Below are 20,874 nucleotides of genomic sequence, written 5' to 3'. Positions count from 1 at the left end.
AGACCACGAAGCACCGTGGGAAATGTAGTAAATGCACAGGGCCACGATGCAAAGGCGAGGTGAGGTAGCACAGAGTACAGGATTTCACATTAACACCTTAAAAAGCATATCAAAACTTCCCTTCATTTGGTTATCAGCGAATTTCCTCAGCTTCTGGAACACACACAATCCTCCAGTTAAAATTACAACATCCAGGCAAAGCACAAAAGAAAAGAGTAATAGCCCAGCTCGCCTCTCAAACCTGCCCCACTATTCAACATGATCATAGATGATCTGCCCCAAGTTGCTGCACTGCTAGTTGCACAAACTCTCCAATTCCATGGTCACATCCGATTTTATATTTATTTAGAGATCCAGCACAGCTACAGGCCCTTCCAGCCCAACAAGACCGCACTGCCCAATCACACCCATGTGATCAGTTAACCTACTGACCCGTACACGCATGGGACGTGGTTGGAAACCCACGCGGTCATAGAGGGAATGTATGTGGCGGAATTGAACGTAGGTCAGTGGCACTGCAACAGCACTGGACAAGCCACCCTGCTATTGTGCCACTCCTCTGCGGAGAATTTCACCATCTCTGCAGCCACTTTGTTTGAAAATCCTTGGATGCCGCAATAGGTCCCAGCGACTTGTCTGCCTTTAGTCACCTCAGTTTTCGTAATACTGCGTCCCTGGTTCTTCCATGCCTTTTAAACATTGACTTTGGAATACTTGTAGTTTCCACTGCCATATAGACTGATGCAAAGCATTGGTTTAAATTATCTGCCACATTGTCTGATATTAATTCCCATTTCACATTCCAGGAATCCCACTCTTTCCTTACTAACCATACATCTTCAGAATTTCAATCAATATTGAGGCGACTTTGGAATTAGATTACTACGTCACAGCAATCTGCCAGCTCCAATAAGAATCTTTTGCCCACAAGATCTAAAACTCAGTAATTCATTACAGTTACAAGGACAAAATGGCTAATTTTTTAAAAAATCAATTCCCTTCTTACCCTTCCACAGAGAATAGAATTTTCCACATTAGAATACTTACGTTTTGTTCTTTAAGTCAAACTTAAAGAGGGTGAGGGATTCATCTGAAGAATTGGTGTACTTCCTCAGCAAACATGTATCAGAGTTGTCCATCTGTGTTAGAAACAAAATCTCGTTACCATGAGGGAAAAAAGGCCTAAAAATAACAAAATAAGCAGCTGCAAAGCTTGCCACTATTCAATGGCATCTTTTAGCAGAACAGTGTCTCCTGGAACCTAGGTTCAGTTATTTGGCAAGTTGAATGAGTAGATAGATAGAAACTAGTTACACCAGTTGGGTATGTTCTAAAAGTCTGAGTCAGAAGGCTGTGTAAATTTGGAAATTTCCTCAAGTGTATGTACCGTATTTGTGACGTTAGCTGAGACATAAACTTACTTGAAATATTACTCTTAAAAACAGATTGATTTAATTGGATATTTTTCAGATTGATATATTACGGAGAATTATATCCAATGCATAATTCTCTGTAACTTCCGTTACCTCCAATGGGATCCCACCAAGCTTATCTTTCCCTCCCCCCCTCCCTCTGCTTTCCACAGAGATCGCTCCCTACGCATCTCTCTTGTCCATTTGTCCCCCCTATCCCTCCCCACCGATCTCCCTCCCGGCACAGTGGAATAAGTGCTACACATGCCCTTACACTTCCTCCCTCACCACCATTCAGGGCCCCAGACAGTCCTTCCAGGTGAGGCGACACTTCACCTGTGAGTCGGCTGGGGTGATATACTGCGTCCGGTGCTCCCGGTGCGGCCTTCTATATATTGGCAAGGCTCGACGCAGGCTGGGAGACCATTTCGCTGAACACCTATGCTCTGTTCATCAGAGAAAGCAGGATCTCCCACATCCCATTCCCATTCTGATATGTCCATCCATGGCCTCTTCTGCTGTCAAGATGAAGCCACACTCAGGTTGGAGGAACAATGTCTTATATTCTGTCTGGGTAGCCTCCAACCTGATGGCATGAACACTGACCTCTCTAATTTCCGTTACTACCCTTCCTCCTCTTCTTACCCCATCCCTTATTTATTTTTTCCCCCTCTTTTTCTCCTCCTCTGTCCCTCTCACTATATCTTCCTCTGATGTTCCCCTCCCCCTTTCTTTCTCCCTGGGCCTCCTGTCCCATGATCCTCTCCCTTCTTCAGCCTGGTATCCCCTTTCCCAATCAACTTTCCAGCTCTTGGCTCCATCCCTCCTCCTCCTGTCTTCTCCTATCATTTCGGATCTCCCCCTCCCCCTCTCAAATCTCTTACTATCTCTTCTTTCAGTTAGTCCTGACGAAGGGTCTCGGCCCGAAACGTCGACTGTACCTCTTCCTATGGATGCTGCCTGGCCTGCTGCGTTCCACCAGCATTTTGTGTGTGTTGCTTGAATTTCCAGCATCTGCAGATTTCCTCACGTTTGCGTTGATATAATTGGTCCCAGATCACCAGTTTCAGAAACAGTTATCACCCCACAATCATCAGGCTCCTGAACCAGTATGGATAACATCAATCATGACTACACTAAATTGATTTTACAGACTCACTTTCAAGGGCTCTTTGCTTTTTATTTATTTGTATAGCTTGTCTTCTTTTGAACATTTGTTTGTCAGTCTTTGTGTATAGTTTTATGTAAATTCTATTGCTTTTCTTAGCCCCCCCCCCAAGAATACCCGCAAGAAAATGAATCTCAAGGTAGTATATGGCAACAAATACATATTTTCAATAATAAGTTTACTTTAAACCTTGATTTTTTTTTAGTCAGAATAGTCAGGGATTAATGGGAGGGGGGGAGAGAAAGAGGGTGGGTGTGCACTGCATGTGATCATCGTAAATGTAAAAGCAGCACAGCATTGCAGCCAAGGTAGTAGTGGTGCACTGGTGTAGTTGATAAGAGTCGCTGCCTCACGGTACCAAAGCGCCAAGTTCAATCCTGATCTTGGGTGCTGTCTTATGGAATTTGCATGTTCTTCGTGCGACTATGTGGAACACACACCAGTTCTCACTGGGGGGTCACCAGCTTCAAGTTCCTGAGCAGCAACATCTCATCAGATTTGTTCTAGGACATTAATGCCACCACAAAGGCAGCATGCCCGTGGCTCCGATTCATTAGTTTGAGGAGATTTGGTACATCACAGACTAGCAAATATCTATAGATGTATCATGGAGAGACAGACTGCATCACCTCTGTGTGTAGGGGCTCCCACGTACAGGATTGAAACAAAAACGAGAGGGTTGTAGACTCAGCTCGATCATGCTCCATCACGAGCCTCCTCACCATTTAAGAATTAAGGATATCTTCAAAAGAAGGTGCCTCAAAAAGGCAAGATCCATCACTGAGGATCCTCACCGTCCAGGACATGTCCTTTTCTCACTGTATCCGGCAGGGAGGTGGCAGAGGAGCCTGAGGAGGCACTCAACACTTAACAACAGCATCTACCTCTCTGCCATCGTATTTCTGAATGGTACATGAACAATGAACTACCTCACTATTTTACTTTCTTCGTGCACTATCTTTTCTATATTTCTTAATATAACCAATAGTAATTTGTAATAGAAACATAGAAACATAGAAAATAGGTGCAGGAATAGGCCATTCGGCCCTTCGAGCCTGCACCGCCATTTATTATGATCATGGCTGATCATCCAACTCAAGAACCCAGCCTTCCCTCCATACCCCCTGACCCCTGTAGCCACAAGGGCCATATCTAACTTCCTTTTAAACATAGCTAATGAACTGGCCTCAACAGTTTGCTGTGGCAGAGAATTCCACAGATTCACCACTCTCTGTGTGAAGAAGTTTTTCCTAATCTCGGTCCTAAAAGGCTTCCCCTCTATCCTCAAACTGTGACCCCTCGTTCTGGACCTCCCCAACATCGGGAACAATCTTCCCGCATCTAGCCTGTCCAATCCCTTTAGGATCTTATACGTTTCAATCAGATCCCCCCTCAATCTTCTAAATTCCAACGAGTACAAGCCCAGTTCATCCAGTCTTTCTTCATATGAAAGACCTGCCATCCCAGGAATCAATCTGGTGAACCTTCTTTGTACTCCCTCTATGGCAAAGATGTCTTTCCTCAGATTAGGGGACCAAAACTGCACACAATACTCCAGGTGTGGTCTCACCAAGGCCTTGTACAACTGCAGTAGTACCTCCCTGCTCCTGTACTCGAATCCTCTCGCTATAAATGCCAGCATACCGTTCGCCTTTTTCACCGCCTGCTGTACCTGCATGCCCACTTTCAATGACTGGTGTATAATGACACCCAGGTCTCGTTGCACCTCCCCTTTTCCTAATCGGCCACCATTCAGATAATAATCTGTTTTCCTATTTTTGCCACCAAAGTGGATAACTTCACATTTATCCACATTAAATTGCATCTGCCATGAGTTTGCCCACTCACCCAACCTATCCAAGTCACCCTGCATCCTCTTAGCATCCTCCTCACTGCTAACACTGCCACCCAGCTTCGTGTCATCCGCAAACTTGGAGATGCTGCATTTAATTCCCTCATCCAAGTCATTAATATATATTGTAAACAACTGGGGTCCCAGCACTGAGCCTTGCGGTACCCCACTAGTCACCGCCTGCCATTCTGAAAAGGTCCCGTTTATTCCCACTCTTTGCTTCCTGTCTGCTAACCAATTCTCCACCCACACCAATACCTTACCCCCAATACCGTGTGCTTTAAGTTTGCACACTAATCTCCTGTGTGGGACCTTGTCAAAAGCCTTTTGAAAATCCAAATATACCACATCCACTGGTTCTCCCCTATCCACTCTACTAGTTACATCCTCAAAAAATTCTATGAGATTCGTCAGACATGATTTTCCTTTCACAAATCCATGCTGACTTTGTCCGATCATTTCACCGCTTTCCAAATGTGCTGTTATCACATCCTTGATAACTGACTTAGCAGTTTCCCCACCACCGACGTTAGGCTAACCGGCCTATAATTCCCCGGTTTCTCTCTCCCTCCTTTTTTAAAAAGTGGGGTTACATTAGCCACCCTCCAATCCTCAGGAACTAGCCCAGAATCTAACGAGTTTTGAAAAATTATCACTAATGCATCCACTATTTCTTGGGCTACTTCCTTAAGCACTCTGGGATGCAGACCATCTGGCCCTGGGGATTTATCTGCCTTCAATCCCTTCAATTTACCTAACACCACTTCCCTACTAACAAGTATTTCGCTCAGTTCCTCCATCTCACTGGACCCTCTGTCCCTTACTATTTCTGGAAGATTATTTATGTCCTCCTTAGTGAAGACAGAACCAAAGTAATTATTCAATTGGTCTGCCATGTCCTTGCTCCCCATAATCAATTCACCTGTTTCTGTTTGCAGGGGACCTACATTTGTCTTTATCAGTCTTTTCCTTTTTACATATCTATAAAAGCTTTTACAGTCCGTTTTTATGTTCTCTGCCAGTTTTTCTCATAATCTTTTTTCCCCTTCCTAATTAAGCCCTTTGTCCTCCTCTGCTGAACTCTGAATTTCTCCCAGTCCTCAGGTGAGCCACTTTCTCTGGCTAATTTGTATGCTACTTCTTTGGAATTGATACTATCCCTAATTTCTCTTGTCAGCCACGGGTGCACTACCTTCCTTGATTTATTCTTTTGCCAAACTGGGATGAACAATTGTTGTAGTTCATCCATGCAACCTTTAAATGCCTGCCATTGCATATCCACCGTCAATCCTTTAAGTGTCATTTGCCAGTCTATCTTAGCTAATTCACGACTCATACCTTCAAAGTTACCCCTCTTTAAGTTCAGAACCTTTGTTTCTGAATTAACTACGTCACTCTCCATGTTAATGAAGAATTCCACCATATTATGGTCACTCTTACCCAAGGGGCCTCTCACGACAAGATCGCTAATTAACCCTTCCTCATTGCTCAAAACCCAGTCCAGAATAGCCTGCTCTCTAGTCGGTTCCTCGACATGTTGGTTCAAAAAACCATCCCGCATACATTCCAAGAAATCCTCTTCCTCAGCACCTTTACCAATTTGGTTCACCCAGTCTACATGTAGATTGAAGTCACCCATTATAACTGCTGTTCCTTTATTGCACACATTTCTAATTTCCTGTTTAATACCATCTCCGAACTCACTACTACTGTTAGGTGGCCTGTACACAACTCCCACCAGCGTCTTCTGCCCCTTAGTGTTACGCAGCTCTACCCATATCGATGTAATGTATTGCACTGTACTGCTGCCACAAAACAATAGATTCCATAAACACAAAATACTCTGCAGATGCTGGGGTCAAAGCAACACTCACAACACGCTGGAGGAACTCAGCAGGTTGGGCAGCATAACTGATGTAATAGATTTCCTAACATACGTTATAACAACAAACCTGATTCTGAGATCCAGAAATGTGATGGTTGGTTAATTAGCCCCTGATGTGCAGGCAAGTGGTAAAGGTGGTGGTGGAGGGTAGTGGTGAGAACATGGAGGGATAATAAATAGGTTTCATGTAAGATTAGTGTAATCAGTTAGCTGAAAATCAGCACAGACTGTCAGCCCAATGCCCTGGCTCCATACCCTTTCTCTCTACGGTCTTACTGTTCTAACTGGAATGACAATTACTTAGAGAAAGTGTTGGCTACGAACAGAGAGAAGTGATAGGGCAAGAGAACCCACATTTATATCAGGCTTAAGTAAAAAGGTAAAACTCTCCGTGGCTGGTAAGTGAAGGGGGTGAGCACCAGAGATGCGGACGTGACTTTACATTGATGGCAATACATTTTTAAACAGTTTCAACAGTTTGGTGCCAGTTATGACTCAGTGGATGAACACAGACTTTCTTCTTCACCACCACCCGAAGGTGGCAGAAGACTGGGTGATCAAACCTCAGCACGCACAGTACTGTGCAAAAGTCTTAGGCATATGTACAATTATTCTGTAAAGTGAAGATGCTTTCAAAAATAATGCGAAGTATCTAGATATCAGAAAATTTACTATAAAGAACAGTAAACATCTTTCCATTAAGATGGCAATGCGATTGATTGTAATGGCTTCTACAGGGTCAACAATAAGTTTACTGTCCTTTTTAAAATGTGTATCTGATTACTAGACCCCACTGCACATTAAGAACTTAAAGAACTGCAGTTGAACCCCATCAGCGAGTGGCTCATTGGCAGAGAAAGTGAAGGAGCTGGGCTTGGTGTGGATCGTGCATCAGAGAGTGCTTGGAGGAGTTGGTGTGCGAAAGCAGTGTGCAGTCTAACAGTGAGTAGTTGTCTTCGTCACTTATTGTGATCACAAGACACTGTTGGGCATTATTGATGTGGAATGCTACAAGCTCGATTCACTGATTTATTAGCAGAAGGCAGGGGAGCTTCGTGGCCTTGGCTGTGGCGAAGACTAGGTTTCCAGCTGCGGTGTCGCCTGTTTACAGCCGCACAGGAGACAGGCAGAGTCGCTGTGCACTTCTGGAGGTAGTGTGGAGTGGCGTCCAAGCTGGAGTCGGTGCTGCCTTCTAGTGTTTGCACGGCAAAAGGCAAGATGTATTGAAGAAGGGTCTCGGCCCGAAACGTCGACTATCTGTTCATTTCCATAGATGCTGCCTGACCTGCTGAATTCCTCCAGCAATGTGTGTGTGTAAGCAGTATTGTGGTAAACTGTAGATTTCTGCAACATTCATGGAGTCAGGGTCCTGGACTATATTTTTTCTGTGACTATATTTTACCGATTTCTTATGTGCTGTATGTGTCTTGTGCTGTGTGTGACTGTTGATTCTGTATTTTGCACCTTGGCCCCAGAGTAATACTCTTTCGTTTGGCTATATTCATGGCTATTGAAGCCTATGGTTGAATAACAATTAAACTTGAACTTTAAAAAAATTAAATCAAATCAGTTTTTGGTGCCACCTTCCTTTGCCTTTAAAGCAGTATCAGTTCTCTTAGGGACACTGTCGTGCAGTTTTATAAGAAAATCAGCTGGGAGGTTGTTCCAAGCATCTTGGAGAATCTGTCACAGTTCTTCTGCAGACTGGTTGTCTCACTTGCTTCTGTTTCTCCAGGTAAACCCAGACAGCCTTGATGAGGTTGAGATCAATGGCTCTGTGGAGGCCACACCATCTGTTGCAGAACTCCCTGTTCTTCTTCTCACTGAAGATAGTTCTTTATGATCTTGGCTGCTGCAGAATGAAGTCAGAACAATCAGACGCCTCCCTGATGGTATTGTACGATGGAAGAGAATCTGCTTGTACTTCTCAACATTGAGGATTACCAACTCTATTTGCAGAAATGCGTCCCAAGCCTGCAGGGAAGTCAGCAGACACTCATTCATGCAGCACTCCCCAGCTCTTCTGCAGACAAACTGCCTCCTGTTTGCGACAAAAATTCCAAATTTTGACTTGTCAGTTCAGAGCACTTGCTGCCATTGTTCAGCACTCCAGTCTGTGTGTTTTTGTGTGTAGGTGGATCTCTTAGTGTTGTTTCCATTTCAGAGGAATGGGTTTTTGGCAGCATCTCTTCCATGGAGACCACTTCTGACAAGACTCCTCTGGACTGTACAGGGGTGTACAGTGATTTCTGAGCGTTCTGAGCTGATGGCAGTGCTGGACTTCTTCCGATTTCGAAGGGAGTCAGTTTGATGTCTCTCTCATCTGCTGCACCCCGTTTCCAGTCTTCAAACTCGCCCGTTTCTTTGTGCTTCTTCAGGCAGCACATCTTCAAACTCCTGCCTACTGCAAAATTTCTGCTTGGGAGAGACTGTGCTGATACAGGACAAGCAGCTCGTGTCTTGTTGCTATGCTCACTCTTTCTCTGGAGTAAGAATTGATGATTTGAAGATTAAACTATCACATCCGCCACACCTGCACCTTTCAGTTTGGTTGTACTTTGCCCAGTTTCTTTCTAAACCTGTTTCAGATAATCAGTTTAGTTCATTCAGCTCATTATGTCATCAATCATCAGCATCCTGTTCGTTATCTTTGTTTAATCATGTACTGGGTTATAGACCGACAATGTAATCAAGTTTTTAATTTGAAAATTGGTTATTACTTAACATGTTACATTAACGAAATACAAAAATTTCTCTGTAACGATTAATTCAAAATGCTTATGGGAGTTTATACAAAAATAGGCCAACACATTTCCCACTTTATACCCACGCCCATGTTTCCAAAGGATGCCTTTGGCAGTAACATACTTCAGGACATTCTGCATGAGAGATGTAAAAACTTCTTTAACAGTACTCACTGTATATGGCGTATCAGTCTTCGTTTTTGAAATGCTGAACCCAATCTGGTGGGGTGGGGGTGGGGGGTGAAGAAGGAAAAAAAAATTAACAAAGATTCATTGAACAATAAACTGCATAAATATGCAAGAATTCTTAAGTACTTGGTGGAAAAAAATTGCTTGTATTTTTCAGCCGCCCTTCTGACATATTCAATACTTCTTATTTACCGAGGGCTGCTGAGCTGCACAGCTCAAAGGGCCAAAAAGGCCAGTGGGCATAATTTCAAGGTGAATGTCAAGGAGACTGTGTCTGTCTCTGTGTATACATACACACAATTAAGAGACTGTTGGGTAGGCACTTGGATGAAAGAAAAATGGAGGGGAACGTGGGAGGAAAGGGTTAGAATGATCTTGGAGAATGACCTATATTGTTCCACATCCCAATCCAACTTGGCTATCAAACAGCCTGATAACCTGAAGATAGCAGAGGGATCAAGGGAGAAGATGGAGAAGTAAAACTAGGGATAAGAACACATGTAGAAATTGGTATGTTTCAAAGGAGCAGCACATCAGTAAGATTTGGAGCGAGATGAGGAGATCCTCGTGATGATGGAGGGGGAGGCATAGGATGATGGGGAATGGCGAGATTCAAGCAAACGGGTTTGGGTCATTAGAGGCTTAAACTTGACCTCTCGTCTTCTCTGAGCCAGACAGCCTCCGTCAATACTTCACAGTTTTGGAAGAACTGCAAAGCCATGATCTGCCATTATCAAACTTGGGCTTCAATAAGCAAAACATTTAAGCTCAGCAGTTTAATGGGGCATAAAGTGCTGGCGCTAATTTTTCCCAAGTGGATGGGGCTATCTAATTTGCATATCTGTGAAAGAGAGGGAAAAAAACTTTATTGAAAAGGAGTATTATCAAACCAATCCTTGTACTCTATAATACAGTAGGGATCATTGAAATTGTGTCATTTCCATGATATGCAACATTTCATTCAAAGTACTTACCAAAATCTTCTCCAAGACTATGTCTTTTCTTAACTTAAGACTTGTGAGGTTTACTAACAAAGTTCCATTAGTATAGAAACCAAACGTGTTCAAGTAAATTGTTGATCTTGTATCATCCTAAAACAAAAGGTGAAAAGATAGTGAGTTCAGAGAAATCCAACTAAGTTATGTCTCAGCAGCCAGCAAAGTCAGCACTGGGTTTGCATAAGATGCTTTCTCTCAAGTAGCTTACTACACTCACTGTTCACTTCTAACAGCCTCTTCAACTGAAATATCAAAGGCCTTCTCCTCATTGAAAGACTTATTAAATATACCTATTCAAAGTTTATTATCAAAGTACATAAACAGTTGCAAGAAAATATTTGTGAACCTTTGTAATTAACTGTTTTTCTGTATTAATTTACTCAAAATGTGGTCTGATCTTCATCCAAGTCACAATAATAGACAAACACAATCTGCTTAACTAATACCACACAAGCAATTATACTTTTCAAGTCTTTATTGAACACACTGTTTAATCATTGCTAAAGGTATGTGAAACTTTGTATTTACTAACTGGCAGAACCTCCTTTAGCAGCAATAACCCTAACCAAATGTTTCCTGTAGCTACTTTCTTTACCTTCCATAAATTTTTAAAACTCACAAGGCAAACATAACAAATTTCTGTTAAATAACTGGCTTAAGCCAAAATGGGATTTAATTTTTCTAAAGGTAGGCTCAGTAGATTTAACTTGAATAAAGGATGTAAATTGATTTTAATTAATGCTATTTACAACATGAAAATTTATTTTGCAATGTTGAAGCAGTGTGTTGTGACAATGTCAGAATTTTGTTTTACAAGTGAAATGAAACCCCTCATGGAGCCATCCATTGATGGGGCACCATCAGTACAGATGCCAACACAGTTCCTCCAAGACAGACCTTTTGTTTCCAGGTAGGAAGACAAAACATTAAATATATCTCGGACTTTTTGCTTGTTTCGAGCACCTCTTTGCAACAGAAAAAGTTTTCTTGAATTTCATCATCATTTACAAATCTTACAAATGCTACAACATGACATTTGTTGGTGAAATCTGTTGACTCATCAACCTGGATAGAGAAGCTGTTTTTCGGTTCATTACACAAAACGCCTTCAGCATCTTGTGACATGTCATTAACCTGTCAACTTACTTTTTCAGTTTCTCATAGAGGTGTCTCCCATTTTCTGAACATTCGCTTTACAACACCTTGCTGTTACAAAAGACCTACATTAGTTACCTGTTTTCGCTAACAGAAGGTGTTTTCACTGTTACAAAAAAAAGGCAGCGCGCGCCCAAAAGCCAAGCTCCTCCCCCAGAACTGCATTCTAGCTGGCATTGCTTAAACACGTGCTTTATCTCGATTTATTTTGTGCATCCGTTAGCAAGATGAGTTCTAAGGTATCGGAAAAGCATAAAAGAGCTCGTAAGGGTGTTACAGTTAGCGTAAAACTAGACATAATTAAGCGTTTCGATCATGGTGAACGAAGTAAGGACATTGTCTGTGAGTTGAACTTGCCTGCATCCACCATTCGCACTATTTATACGCAGAGAGAAAGAATTCTGAAAGATGCCGATGTTACTGTTGGTTCTGCTCGTAGCAAGGTGGTCTCTCTTAGTCAGCATCCAATAATGGATAAAATGGAAAGTCTATTGCTTGAGTGGATTGATGGGTGTACAAAGTGTGGTGTTCGTTAAGTTTTCCTATACTTAAGGAGAAATCAGTCAGTCTTTTTAATAAGCTGAAACAGAAAGCACTGGACGATGGTGATGAAAGTGTTGCGAAAGTGGAATTCAAAGGTAGTCATGGGAGGTCTGATCGGTTTCCGAGGCGAGGGCAGCTTCATCGTTTAAGCAGTGGTCCCAACCTCCAGGCCGCGGACAGATCCCGATCCGCGAAGAATGCAGTGGTGCAGTAGTAGTCGGAACACACCCAGCAGATCTTTAAGAAAAAAGCCGAAATAAACAAGCTAATTAATTAGTTGCTGCCCAGCACGTAAAAGTTGGCCCAGATCAGAGGCGATTGCCGATTGCGTCAGGTGGTTACTCGTATAAGCAAGTGTTTAACTGTGACGAATCTGCAATATATTGGAGTCTTCCCGATTCTGGTACGTGAAACTACACTGTACATACATTATTTCTACTTTATATAAGCTGTGTATTTTTATGTGTTATTTGGTATGATTTGGCAGCTTCATAGCTTAAAGGTTACTGGAGAGAATGTTTCTGCTGAGAGCGCTTCCGCGAGACTTTCATTGCTCTAGACAGTGCTGCAGAAAAGTATTTCTACTTTATGTAGGCTGTGTATTTATCATATCATTCCTGCTTTTACTATATGTTACTGTTATTTTAGGTTTTGTGTGTTATTTGGCATGATTTTGTAGGTTATTTTTTGGGTCTGGGAAAGCTCAAAACTTCTTCCTATATTAATAAATGGTAATTGCTTATTCACTTTACGACATTCCGGCTTACAAACTGTTTCATAGGAATGCTCTACCTTTGGATAGAGGGGGAAACCTGTACTGCATTTGTCCAAGCATTTTACCCACTATCATTCTACGTGCTGGCATCATTAGGTTGTCACTAACTGTATGAATTTTCCTTTTCTGGGTAAATGTTCAGCTACTAAATAACTTGCTTCCAAGCCTTTCTACTGTGACCTTATTAACAAAAGCTTTAATCCATTTGTTTTCAGATTCAATAGCCGTTTAAAATGATCAGCACTTTTACTGTCACATGGCTGTAATTTGTAGTTAAGTCAATTTTGCTGGAGCCATTGCTGCATATGTAAGTTGTTTGCTACAGACCAGCCACACTGGAATAGGACAACTTGGATCACCAGTCCATAACATCCATTGATACAAGGAATTCTGCAGGTGCTGGAATTTCAAGCAACACACATCAAAGTTGCTGGTGAACGCAGCAGGCCAGGCAGCATCTCTAGGAAGAGGTACAATCGACGTTTCAGGCCGAGACTCTTCCTCAGGACTAACTGAAGGAAGAGTTAGTAAGAGATTTGAAAGTGGGAGGGGGAGAGTGAGATCCAAAATGATAGGAGAAGACAGGAGGGATGGAGCCAACAGCTGGACAGGTGATTGGCAAAGGGGATATGAGAGGATTGTGGGACAGGAGGCCCAGGGAGAAGGAAAAGGGGGAGGGGGGGAAAAATCCAGAGGATAGGCAAGGGGTATAGTCAGAGGGACAGAGGGAGAAAAAGGAGAGAGAGAGAGAGAGAGAGAGAGAGAGAGAGAGAAGGAATGTGTGTATATAAATAAATAACAGATGGGGTACGAGGGGGAGGTGGGGGAATTAGCGGGAGTTGGAGAAGTCAATGTTCATGCCATCAGGTTGGAGGCTACCCAGGCAGAATATAAGGTGTTGTTCCTCCAACCTGAGTGTGGCTTCATCTTTACAGTAGAGGAGGCCATGGATAGACATGTCAGAATGGGAATGGGACGTGGAATTAAAATGTGTGGCCACTGGGAGATCCTGCTTTCTCCGGCGGACAGAGCGTAGATGTTCAGCAAAGCGGTCTCCCAGTCTGCGTCGGGTCTCGCCAATATATAGAAGGCCACATCAGGAGCACCGGACGCAGTATATCACCCCAGCCGACTCACAAGTGAAGTGTTGCCTCACCTGGAAGGACTGTCTGGGGCCCTGAATGGTGGTAAGGGAGGAAGTGTAAGGGCATGTGTAGCACTTGATTCGCTTACAAGGATAAGTGCCAGGAGGGAGATCAGTGGGGAGGGATGGGGGGGGGGAAATGAATAGACAAGGGAGTCACGTAGGGAGCGATCCCTGCGGAAAGCGGGGGGGGGGGGAGGGAAAAATGTGCTTAGTGGTGGGATCACATTGGAGGTGGTGGAAGTTACGGAGAATAACATGTTGGACCCGGAGGCTGGTGGGGTGGTAGGTGAGGACCAGGGGAACCCTATTCCTAGTGGGGTGACGGAAGGATGGAGTGAGAGCAGATGTGCGTGAAATGGGGGAGATGCGTTTGAGAGCAGAGTTGATGGTGGAGGAAGGGAAGCCCCTTTCTTTAAAAAAGGAGGACATCTCCCTCGTCCTGGAATGAAAAGCCTCATCCTGAGAGCAGATGCGACGGAGATGGAGGAATTGCAAGAAGGGGATGGCATTTTTGCAAGAGACAGGGTGAGAAGAGGAATAGTCCAGATAGCTGTGAGAGTCAGTAGGCTTATAGTAGACATCAGTAGCTAAGCTGTCTCCAGAGATAGAGACAGAAAGATCTAGAAAGGGGAGGGAGGTGTCAGAAATGGACCAGGTAAACTTGAGGGCAGGGTGAAAGTTGGAAGCAAAGTTAATGAAGTCAACGAGCTCAGCATGCGTGTAGGAAGCAGCGCTAATGCAGTCATCGATGTAGCAAAGGAAATGTGGGGGACAGATACCAGAATAGGTTTGGAACATAGATCGTTCCACAAAGCCAACAAAAAGACAGGCATAGCTAGGACCCATACAGGTGCCCATAGCTACATCTTTAGTTTGGAGGAAATGGGAGGTGCCAAAGGAGAAATTATTAAGAGTGAGGACTAATTCCGCTAGACAGAGCAGAGTGGTGGTAGAGGGGAACTGATTAGGTCTGGAATCCAAAAAGAAGCGGAGAGCTTTGAGACCTTCCTGATGGGGGATGGAAGTATATAAGGACTGGACATCCATGGTGAAAATAAAGCAGTGGGGGCCAGGGAACTTAAAATCATCGAAAAGTTTAAGAGCGTGAGAAGTGTCACGGACGTAGGTAGGAAGGGATTGAACAAGGGGGGATAAAACCGTGTCGAGGTATGCAGAAATGAGTTCGGTGGGGCAGGAGCAAGCTGAGACAATAGGTTGGCCAGGACAGGCAGGTTTGAGGATCTTGGGTGGGAGGCAGAAACAGGAAGTGCGACGTGTGGGAACTATAAGGTTGGTAGCAGTGGATGGGAGATCCCCTGAGCGGATAAAGTCGGTGATGGTGTGGGAGACAATGGCCTGGTACTCCTTAGTGGGGTCACGATCGAGGGGTAGATAAGAGTAGGTATCCGCGAGGTGTCGCTGTGCCTCGGCAAGGTAGAGGTCAGTACGCCAGACTACAACAGCACCCCCCTTATCAGCGGGTTTAATAGTAAGGTTAGGATTAGTGCGGAGGGAGTGGAGAGCAGAGCGTTCCGAAGGAGTGAGGTTGGAATGGGGACAAGGTGCGGTGAAGTCGAGACGGTTGATGTCCCGGCGGCAGTTAGCGATAAAGAGATCCAGAGCAGGCAGAAGACCAGAGCGGGGTGTCCATGACAGGCCAAAATCCATTGATATAGCTTTCATTGTAAAGACTGAATTTTTCTGTGTCCGTTGTTGATAAGAATGGTATAATTAATAAGTACATGAGAGAACCACAGAAAATATAAAAAACTTCACAATTCACTTCTAACCCACACAAATGACCTTTTGCAACTTTTACAACAACAGCAAAGTGGAAGGCCAGTAGCTGAGTCCCGGTGCTATAAAACCCAGCTTTTGAATGAAAATTTCTCTAATTTTCTTCTACACCAGTAGAGTTTGCTTGCTCCCACAAGTCAGTCAGTGGCGCACAAGGGGAAATTGAGAGATGATTCAGGAGGGAGAGGCTAACATCACAGCCAAAGTTGGGCGAGTCCATTCAATGCATGGAAAATTCCCTTCACATCCCTTGTCAGCTTACCATTCTCCCCTTCATGCAATACATCACTCCGCAATGACCTACCATCCTCCCCCCTTGCAAAACATGGTTACCACTAGCCCACCGTCCTCCCCTCAGTGTAATACAGCACTCATCAGCCTGCCATCCTCTACTCTATGCAATACATCGCTCACCAATTATCAGCCTGCAGTCCCGCCCCCACACCATCTCATGCCAAAGACTGAGAATGGACTCAAGCAAATAAACACGGTCCCACTGCGCAGTGCCATACTAGACTGAGAAACATTGAACGAGATGGCTCACGGGCCTGCCCAGCCATTGCCCACCACTGGCTAGCATTGTCAGCATTCCAGAATGTGCAAAATTTCAAAACATGATGTTTAATTTTTTTTTAAATCATGATCTCTCATGGAACTCTAGGGTTCCTGGGAACCCCAGTTGAGAAACCCTGCCCGAGAAGTTCACATACTTTTTTTGAACTTGGACTGTGATTGTTTAAATGGTGTACAACTGTTTGCGTGTTATTAGTTTAGTTTATTATTTTTATTATTTTATTATTATTATAGTGATTAGTTTAGGCAGATTGAGTTTGTCTGTTACTGTGACTTAGATGAAGATCAGACTACATTTTATGAATATTTAATGCGGAAAACCTGGTAATTGCAAAGGGTGTACAAACTTTTTCTTGCAGCTGTATGTCACCATATATTACCCTGAAGTACATTTTCTTGTGGGCGTTCACAGTCAAAACAAGAAATACAAGAGAATCAATGAAAGACTACACCCAACAGGATGGGCAAACAACCAGAATGCAAAAGACAACAAACTCTGCAAGTACAAAGAGAAAAATAAAGAAGAATGATAATAATAATAATAAATAAGCAATAAATATTGTGAACATGAGATGGAGAGTCCTTGAAAGTGACTCCATAGGTTGTGGAAACAGTTCAGTGATGGGGGCGAGTGAAATTATCCTCTCTGGTTCAAGAGCCTAATGGTTGAGAGGTAGCAACTGTTCCTGAACCTGGTGGTACTGAGGTTTCTTTACTTCCTTCCTGATGTAAGCAGTTAGAAGAGAGCATGTCTTATATGGTTTTACTGCAACAATTCTCTGTATGGAAGTGTTCAATGGCTTTACCTGTGACCATCTGTTCGTATCTGTTATGTTTTGTAACTTCATGCATAAAAAATAATTGAAAGGAAATATGGAACTCTGATAAATCATATACATTCTTAGGTTACGTCCACACTAGAGCGGATAATTTCGAAAACGCCGGTTTTGAGTAAAAATGACAGGCATTCACACAACGCATTTTTCAAAATATCTCTGTCCACACCAAAACTGATATTTGGGCAAATCTACTCCTACTGGGCATGCGCAGACACATCTACAGAAAAACAAGTGAAGAGAAAACGGTATAATATTTACGTTTCCGTGGCGGCGTTGTGCTATTTCCATAGAATAAAACTAGAGTACCAACAACAACAGCGAAAGAAAGTTTTCAACAATGTCTTCGAGGAATACAAAGAAAACCTCCACTGGAAAAATCAGACCGGACTTCTCGTTCAGACGGACAATGAAGTCAAGCTGTTTCTGCGAGTTACAAACGACTACAAAGTCAGCAAAGCAGTGGGGATGTTTAATTCCAAACAAACTATTAACATAGACAATAAAGTAAGCAACACATGCATGAAGCCGTTCTCTACCCAAGAGATTGGGATCTTCTGCCGCCTGCACTGTATTTCTGGCATTAATATTTTTAAAGATAGACTCAATCAAATCAATTTAGGGGATATAGTCAAAAAAGCTCACTTTACAATTCAACTCTCACGCCGTTCACACCGACTGCGCGTTATAACAGCCGTCTGGCAGTGCTTGCGCAGTACCAAGCAGAAGCAGAAAAAGCATTGTTGTTGTGGTGTTGTCATGACAGCATTTTTAAATATCTCCGTTTACCCCGTCCACACTACAACGCGAAACAATCGTTTTCAAATTTACACACTCTGAAGAGTGTTTTAGAAAATCTCCGTTTTCGGGGGATGAAAACGCCGTTTCAGTGTGGACGGAGGGTCAAAACGAAAAGCCTGCGTTTTCAAAATTATCCGGTGTAGTGTGGACATAGCCTTAGTTTTACTTTTAGCCAGTCATGCATGTATGACGTGGTAGCGTCATGATGTATGTAATTCTTTTTTTAAACATGTAACCTGTAATAAATTTAAATAAACAAGAAAGCTTAAAATAAATAAATAATTTGATAATATATATGTAAAAAAATATAATAGGTTCTGACAGATCTGGACACCTTTCTTCTGGACACATTGGCATCTCGAACAGTGTACGACTAGCTTCACTGGATGACGTGGATCATAAAGAGCGAGTACAATGTCAGACGTCATTAATTTCCTTTATCTTTTTGAAAGACACCTCACACTGCTTTGTCCATTGCTACTTCTTCCCAATTTGTAGTAATGACTTCAAGAGGTGAAGCACTGTATCGAGGTTTGGCAAGAACCTTTTATTATAATTGACAAATCCTAAGGAACGTAACTGTGTCCTTTGGCATTGAAGCATTCACCATGGCTTGAATTTTCTCAGCACACTTGTGTAATGCTTGTGCATCAATGATGTGATAACAGTAGGTGATGTTTGGTTTAAATAATTTACACTTGTTACATCATTGTCTGAGCCCATAATCTTCTAATTTTTCTAATGCTGTCTTGAGATTTTGGAGATGTTCCTTGTCATCACCAGTAACAATGATGTCATCCAGGTAACAGTGAGTACCTGGGCAGCCTTGCAGCACCTGGTCCATAGCTTTCTGCAAGTGGAACTCCAAAAATAAGATTATGGTGATAAAGCCCACCTGTGAGTGCTTATGATGAGAAACACTTTGGACTCTTCCACCATCTCCATCTAAAGGTAGGCCTCAGCCAAGTCCACTTTGCTGAAGCTTTTCCCCTTTAGAAAGGTTTGAAAAGATATCCCTATCCTGGGCAGAAGTTATTAATCTACTTTCAGCACTGGGTTGATGGTGACCTTAGAATAACTACAGATCCTGACAGACCATTCTTCTTGGCTACTAGGAGCACTGACATTTTCCATGAGCTCCACTCTACCTCAGAAAGAAGTCCATCAGCCTCCATGTGATCTAGCTCATTGGGAACTTCATCATGGATGGTACAAGTAACTAGGCAGGCTTCTTTGTAAAACTTGGGTGTGGTATTTTCATTTAACACTATTTTGCTCTTGATATGTTTGAGTTTTCCAAAGCCATCCTTGCACACTTCTGTGGCATCATCCAGTATCCTTCCTAATTCACTTTCAGTTGACTCTTTTGCAGGGGATGAGGCATGCAACTGGTGGATGGATCTCGAATCAAGTTGTAGTTAATTCATGTGTAGACAACCACATCCCCACTATGCTGGCCCTCCTGTTTTTACCACATACAAGCTCAATGTGGCTTGTTGGTTGTTGTATTTGTTACAAATACCATTCCCATGAGAGTTTTTTTTTCTCCAGTACAAGTTTGTAGCTGGATAACTGCAGGCTTCAGTTCATCTTTGAAATGCTTTTCAAACTCAGTTTGTCAAGTGACTGGATCAGCTGGAGCCAGTGCCCAATTCCATTTTAATTAATTTGCCATTCACTTCTGGTTGTCTACTATTAGTTTTCATATCAAAAATCTCAAGGCTACCCAGATCTGTGTCACTCTTATCATATTCAGAATTTTTTAAAAAAAATCAACAGCATACAGATTTGTGCTCATTTTGAAACAGCAACATGACTTTTTGTCTTTACCCTGGGCTGTCCACTTTCAGTAAATTTCATCTTCAAACTGCATTGGTCTGGTGTATGTTAGGCCTCTGCCACAATGGTAACACAATTTGTTCAACCAGGCATTTTTGTTTACTCGTTGCAATTTGGTTCACGCTTTCAATCCTGAATGCAACTCAGCAGCGTCTGTCTGCTGTCTCCATTGATACAGCTATTTCAACTGCTCTTTTAAATGTAAGTTGTGCTTCAGTTAGTTGTTTTTGAATGCTTTCTTGTAAGATTCCACTAACTAAACAATCTCTCAGTGCATCATTAAAGCTCACTGAACTGACAATGCTCAGACAACTTCTTCAGTCAGCCTCACATTGAAATAGATGCCCCTTCCTTTTGATTCTGCTTATGAAACCCAAAGTGTTTTGCAATCAACAATGGCTTTGGTTGTAAATGTTCCCACATTACTTTCATGATATCAGCAAAGCTCATTTTGGCAGGTTTGACTGCTGCAATTAAAACTTCTAAGCAAAATGTATGCCTTTAAACCCAATGCACTTAGCAAAACTGGCACTTGCTTCTCACTGGCTATTTCACTTGCTTCGAAATACTGTTCACTTCACTCAGTATACATAACAGTTATCCATTGTGCAATCTGACGCAGTCAGCTATTTCTGCTTTTTAAAATTAATGATTATTAGTTTCATGATTATCACAGCGATTATTACTCACTGTTTATGAACCTGTGAATTTGTCTTGTTTTCTGCTTTTTTAAAAAAAAGCAACAGTTTATCTTTCTCCCATCCGAAGACAGACGTGCTGCATGCTCTTTTTTTACTCAAATGTCACCATTTTGTTGGCAAATGGAGGGGGAGCTGTGTGGCCTATAACTGTGGTGCCACCTGTTTGCAGCATGGACACGAGGCACAGTCAGTGTGCTCCCCTGGAGGCAGTGTGGTGTGGCGTCCATGTTGGAGTTGGTGCTGTCTTCCAGTGTTCACTCAGCAAAGACAGTATGGTGGGGCGTTTGACTGCAGACTGCTGCAACGCTCTTGGACTCAGGAACCTGGACTATTTTGTTCGCGTGTAACTGTATTTTACAGCTGTCTTATACGTGCTATGTTTGCCTGGTGCTGAAAGTCAGTTGGTACTGTGTTTTGCACCCTAGCCCCTGAGTAACACTGTTTCATTTGGCTGTTTTT

The 20,874-nt window shown here is 42.8% G+C and overlaps 1 protein-coding gene across 1 annotated transcript in view; it reads right to left on the bottom strand.

Moving 5' to 3' along the window:
• LOC134339506 (protein GPR108-like) overlaps positions 1 to 20,874 on the bottom strand; it is an 86,102-nt gene that overhangs the window by 46,030 nt on the left and 19,198 nt on the right. The window contains exons 2-4 of the mRNA XM_063036090.1: positions 10,225 to 10,341; positions 9,236 to 9,280; positions 1,048 to 1,139 (exon numbers count right to left, since the gene is read on the bottom strand). Of these exons, the coding sequence (XP_062892160.1) occupies positions 1,048 to 1,139; positions 9,236 to 9,280; positions 10,225 to 10,341 (254 nt within the window). The remainder of the gene's footprint in view (positions 1 to 1,047; positions 1,140 to 9,235; positions 9,281 to 10,224; positions 10,342 to 20,874) is intronic.

This window comes from Mobula hypostoma, chromosome 29 (assembly GCF_963921235.1).
Source record: "Mobula hypostoma chromosome 29, sMobHyp1.1, whole genome shotgun sequence".
Classification (NCBI taxonomy): Eukaryota; Metazoa; Chordata; class Chondrichthyes; order Myliobatiformes; family Myliobatidae; genus Mobula; species Mobula hypostoma.
Note: the sequence above shows the minus strand (reverse complement) of the source record. Positions and strands in the feature narration are given on the sequence as shown.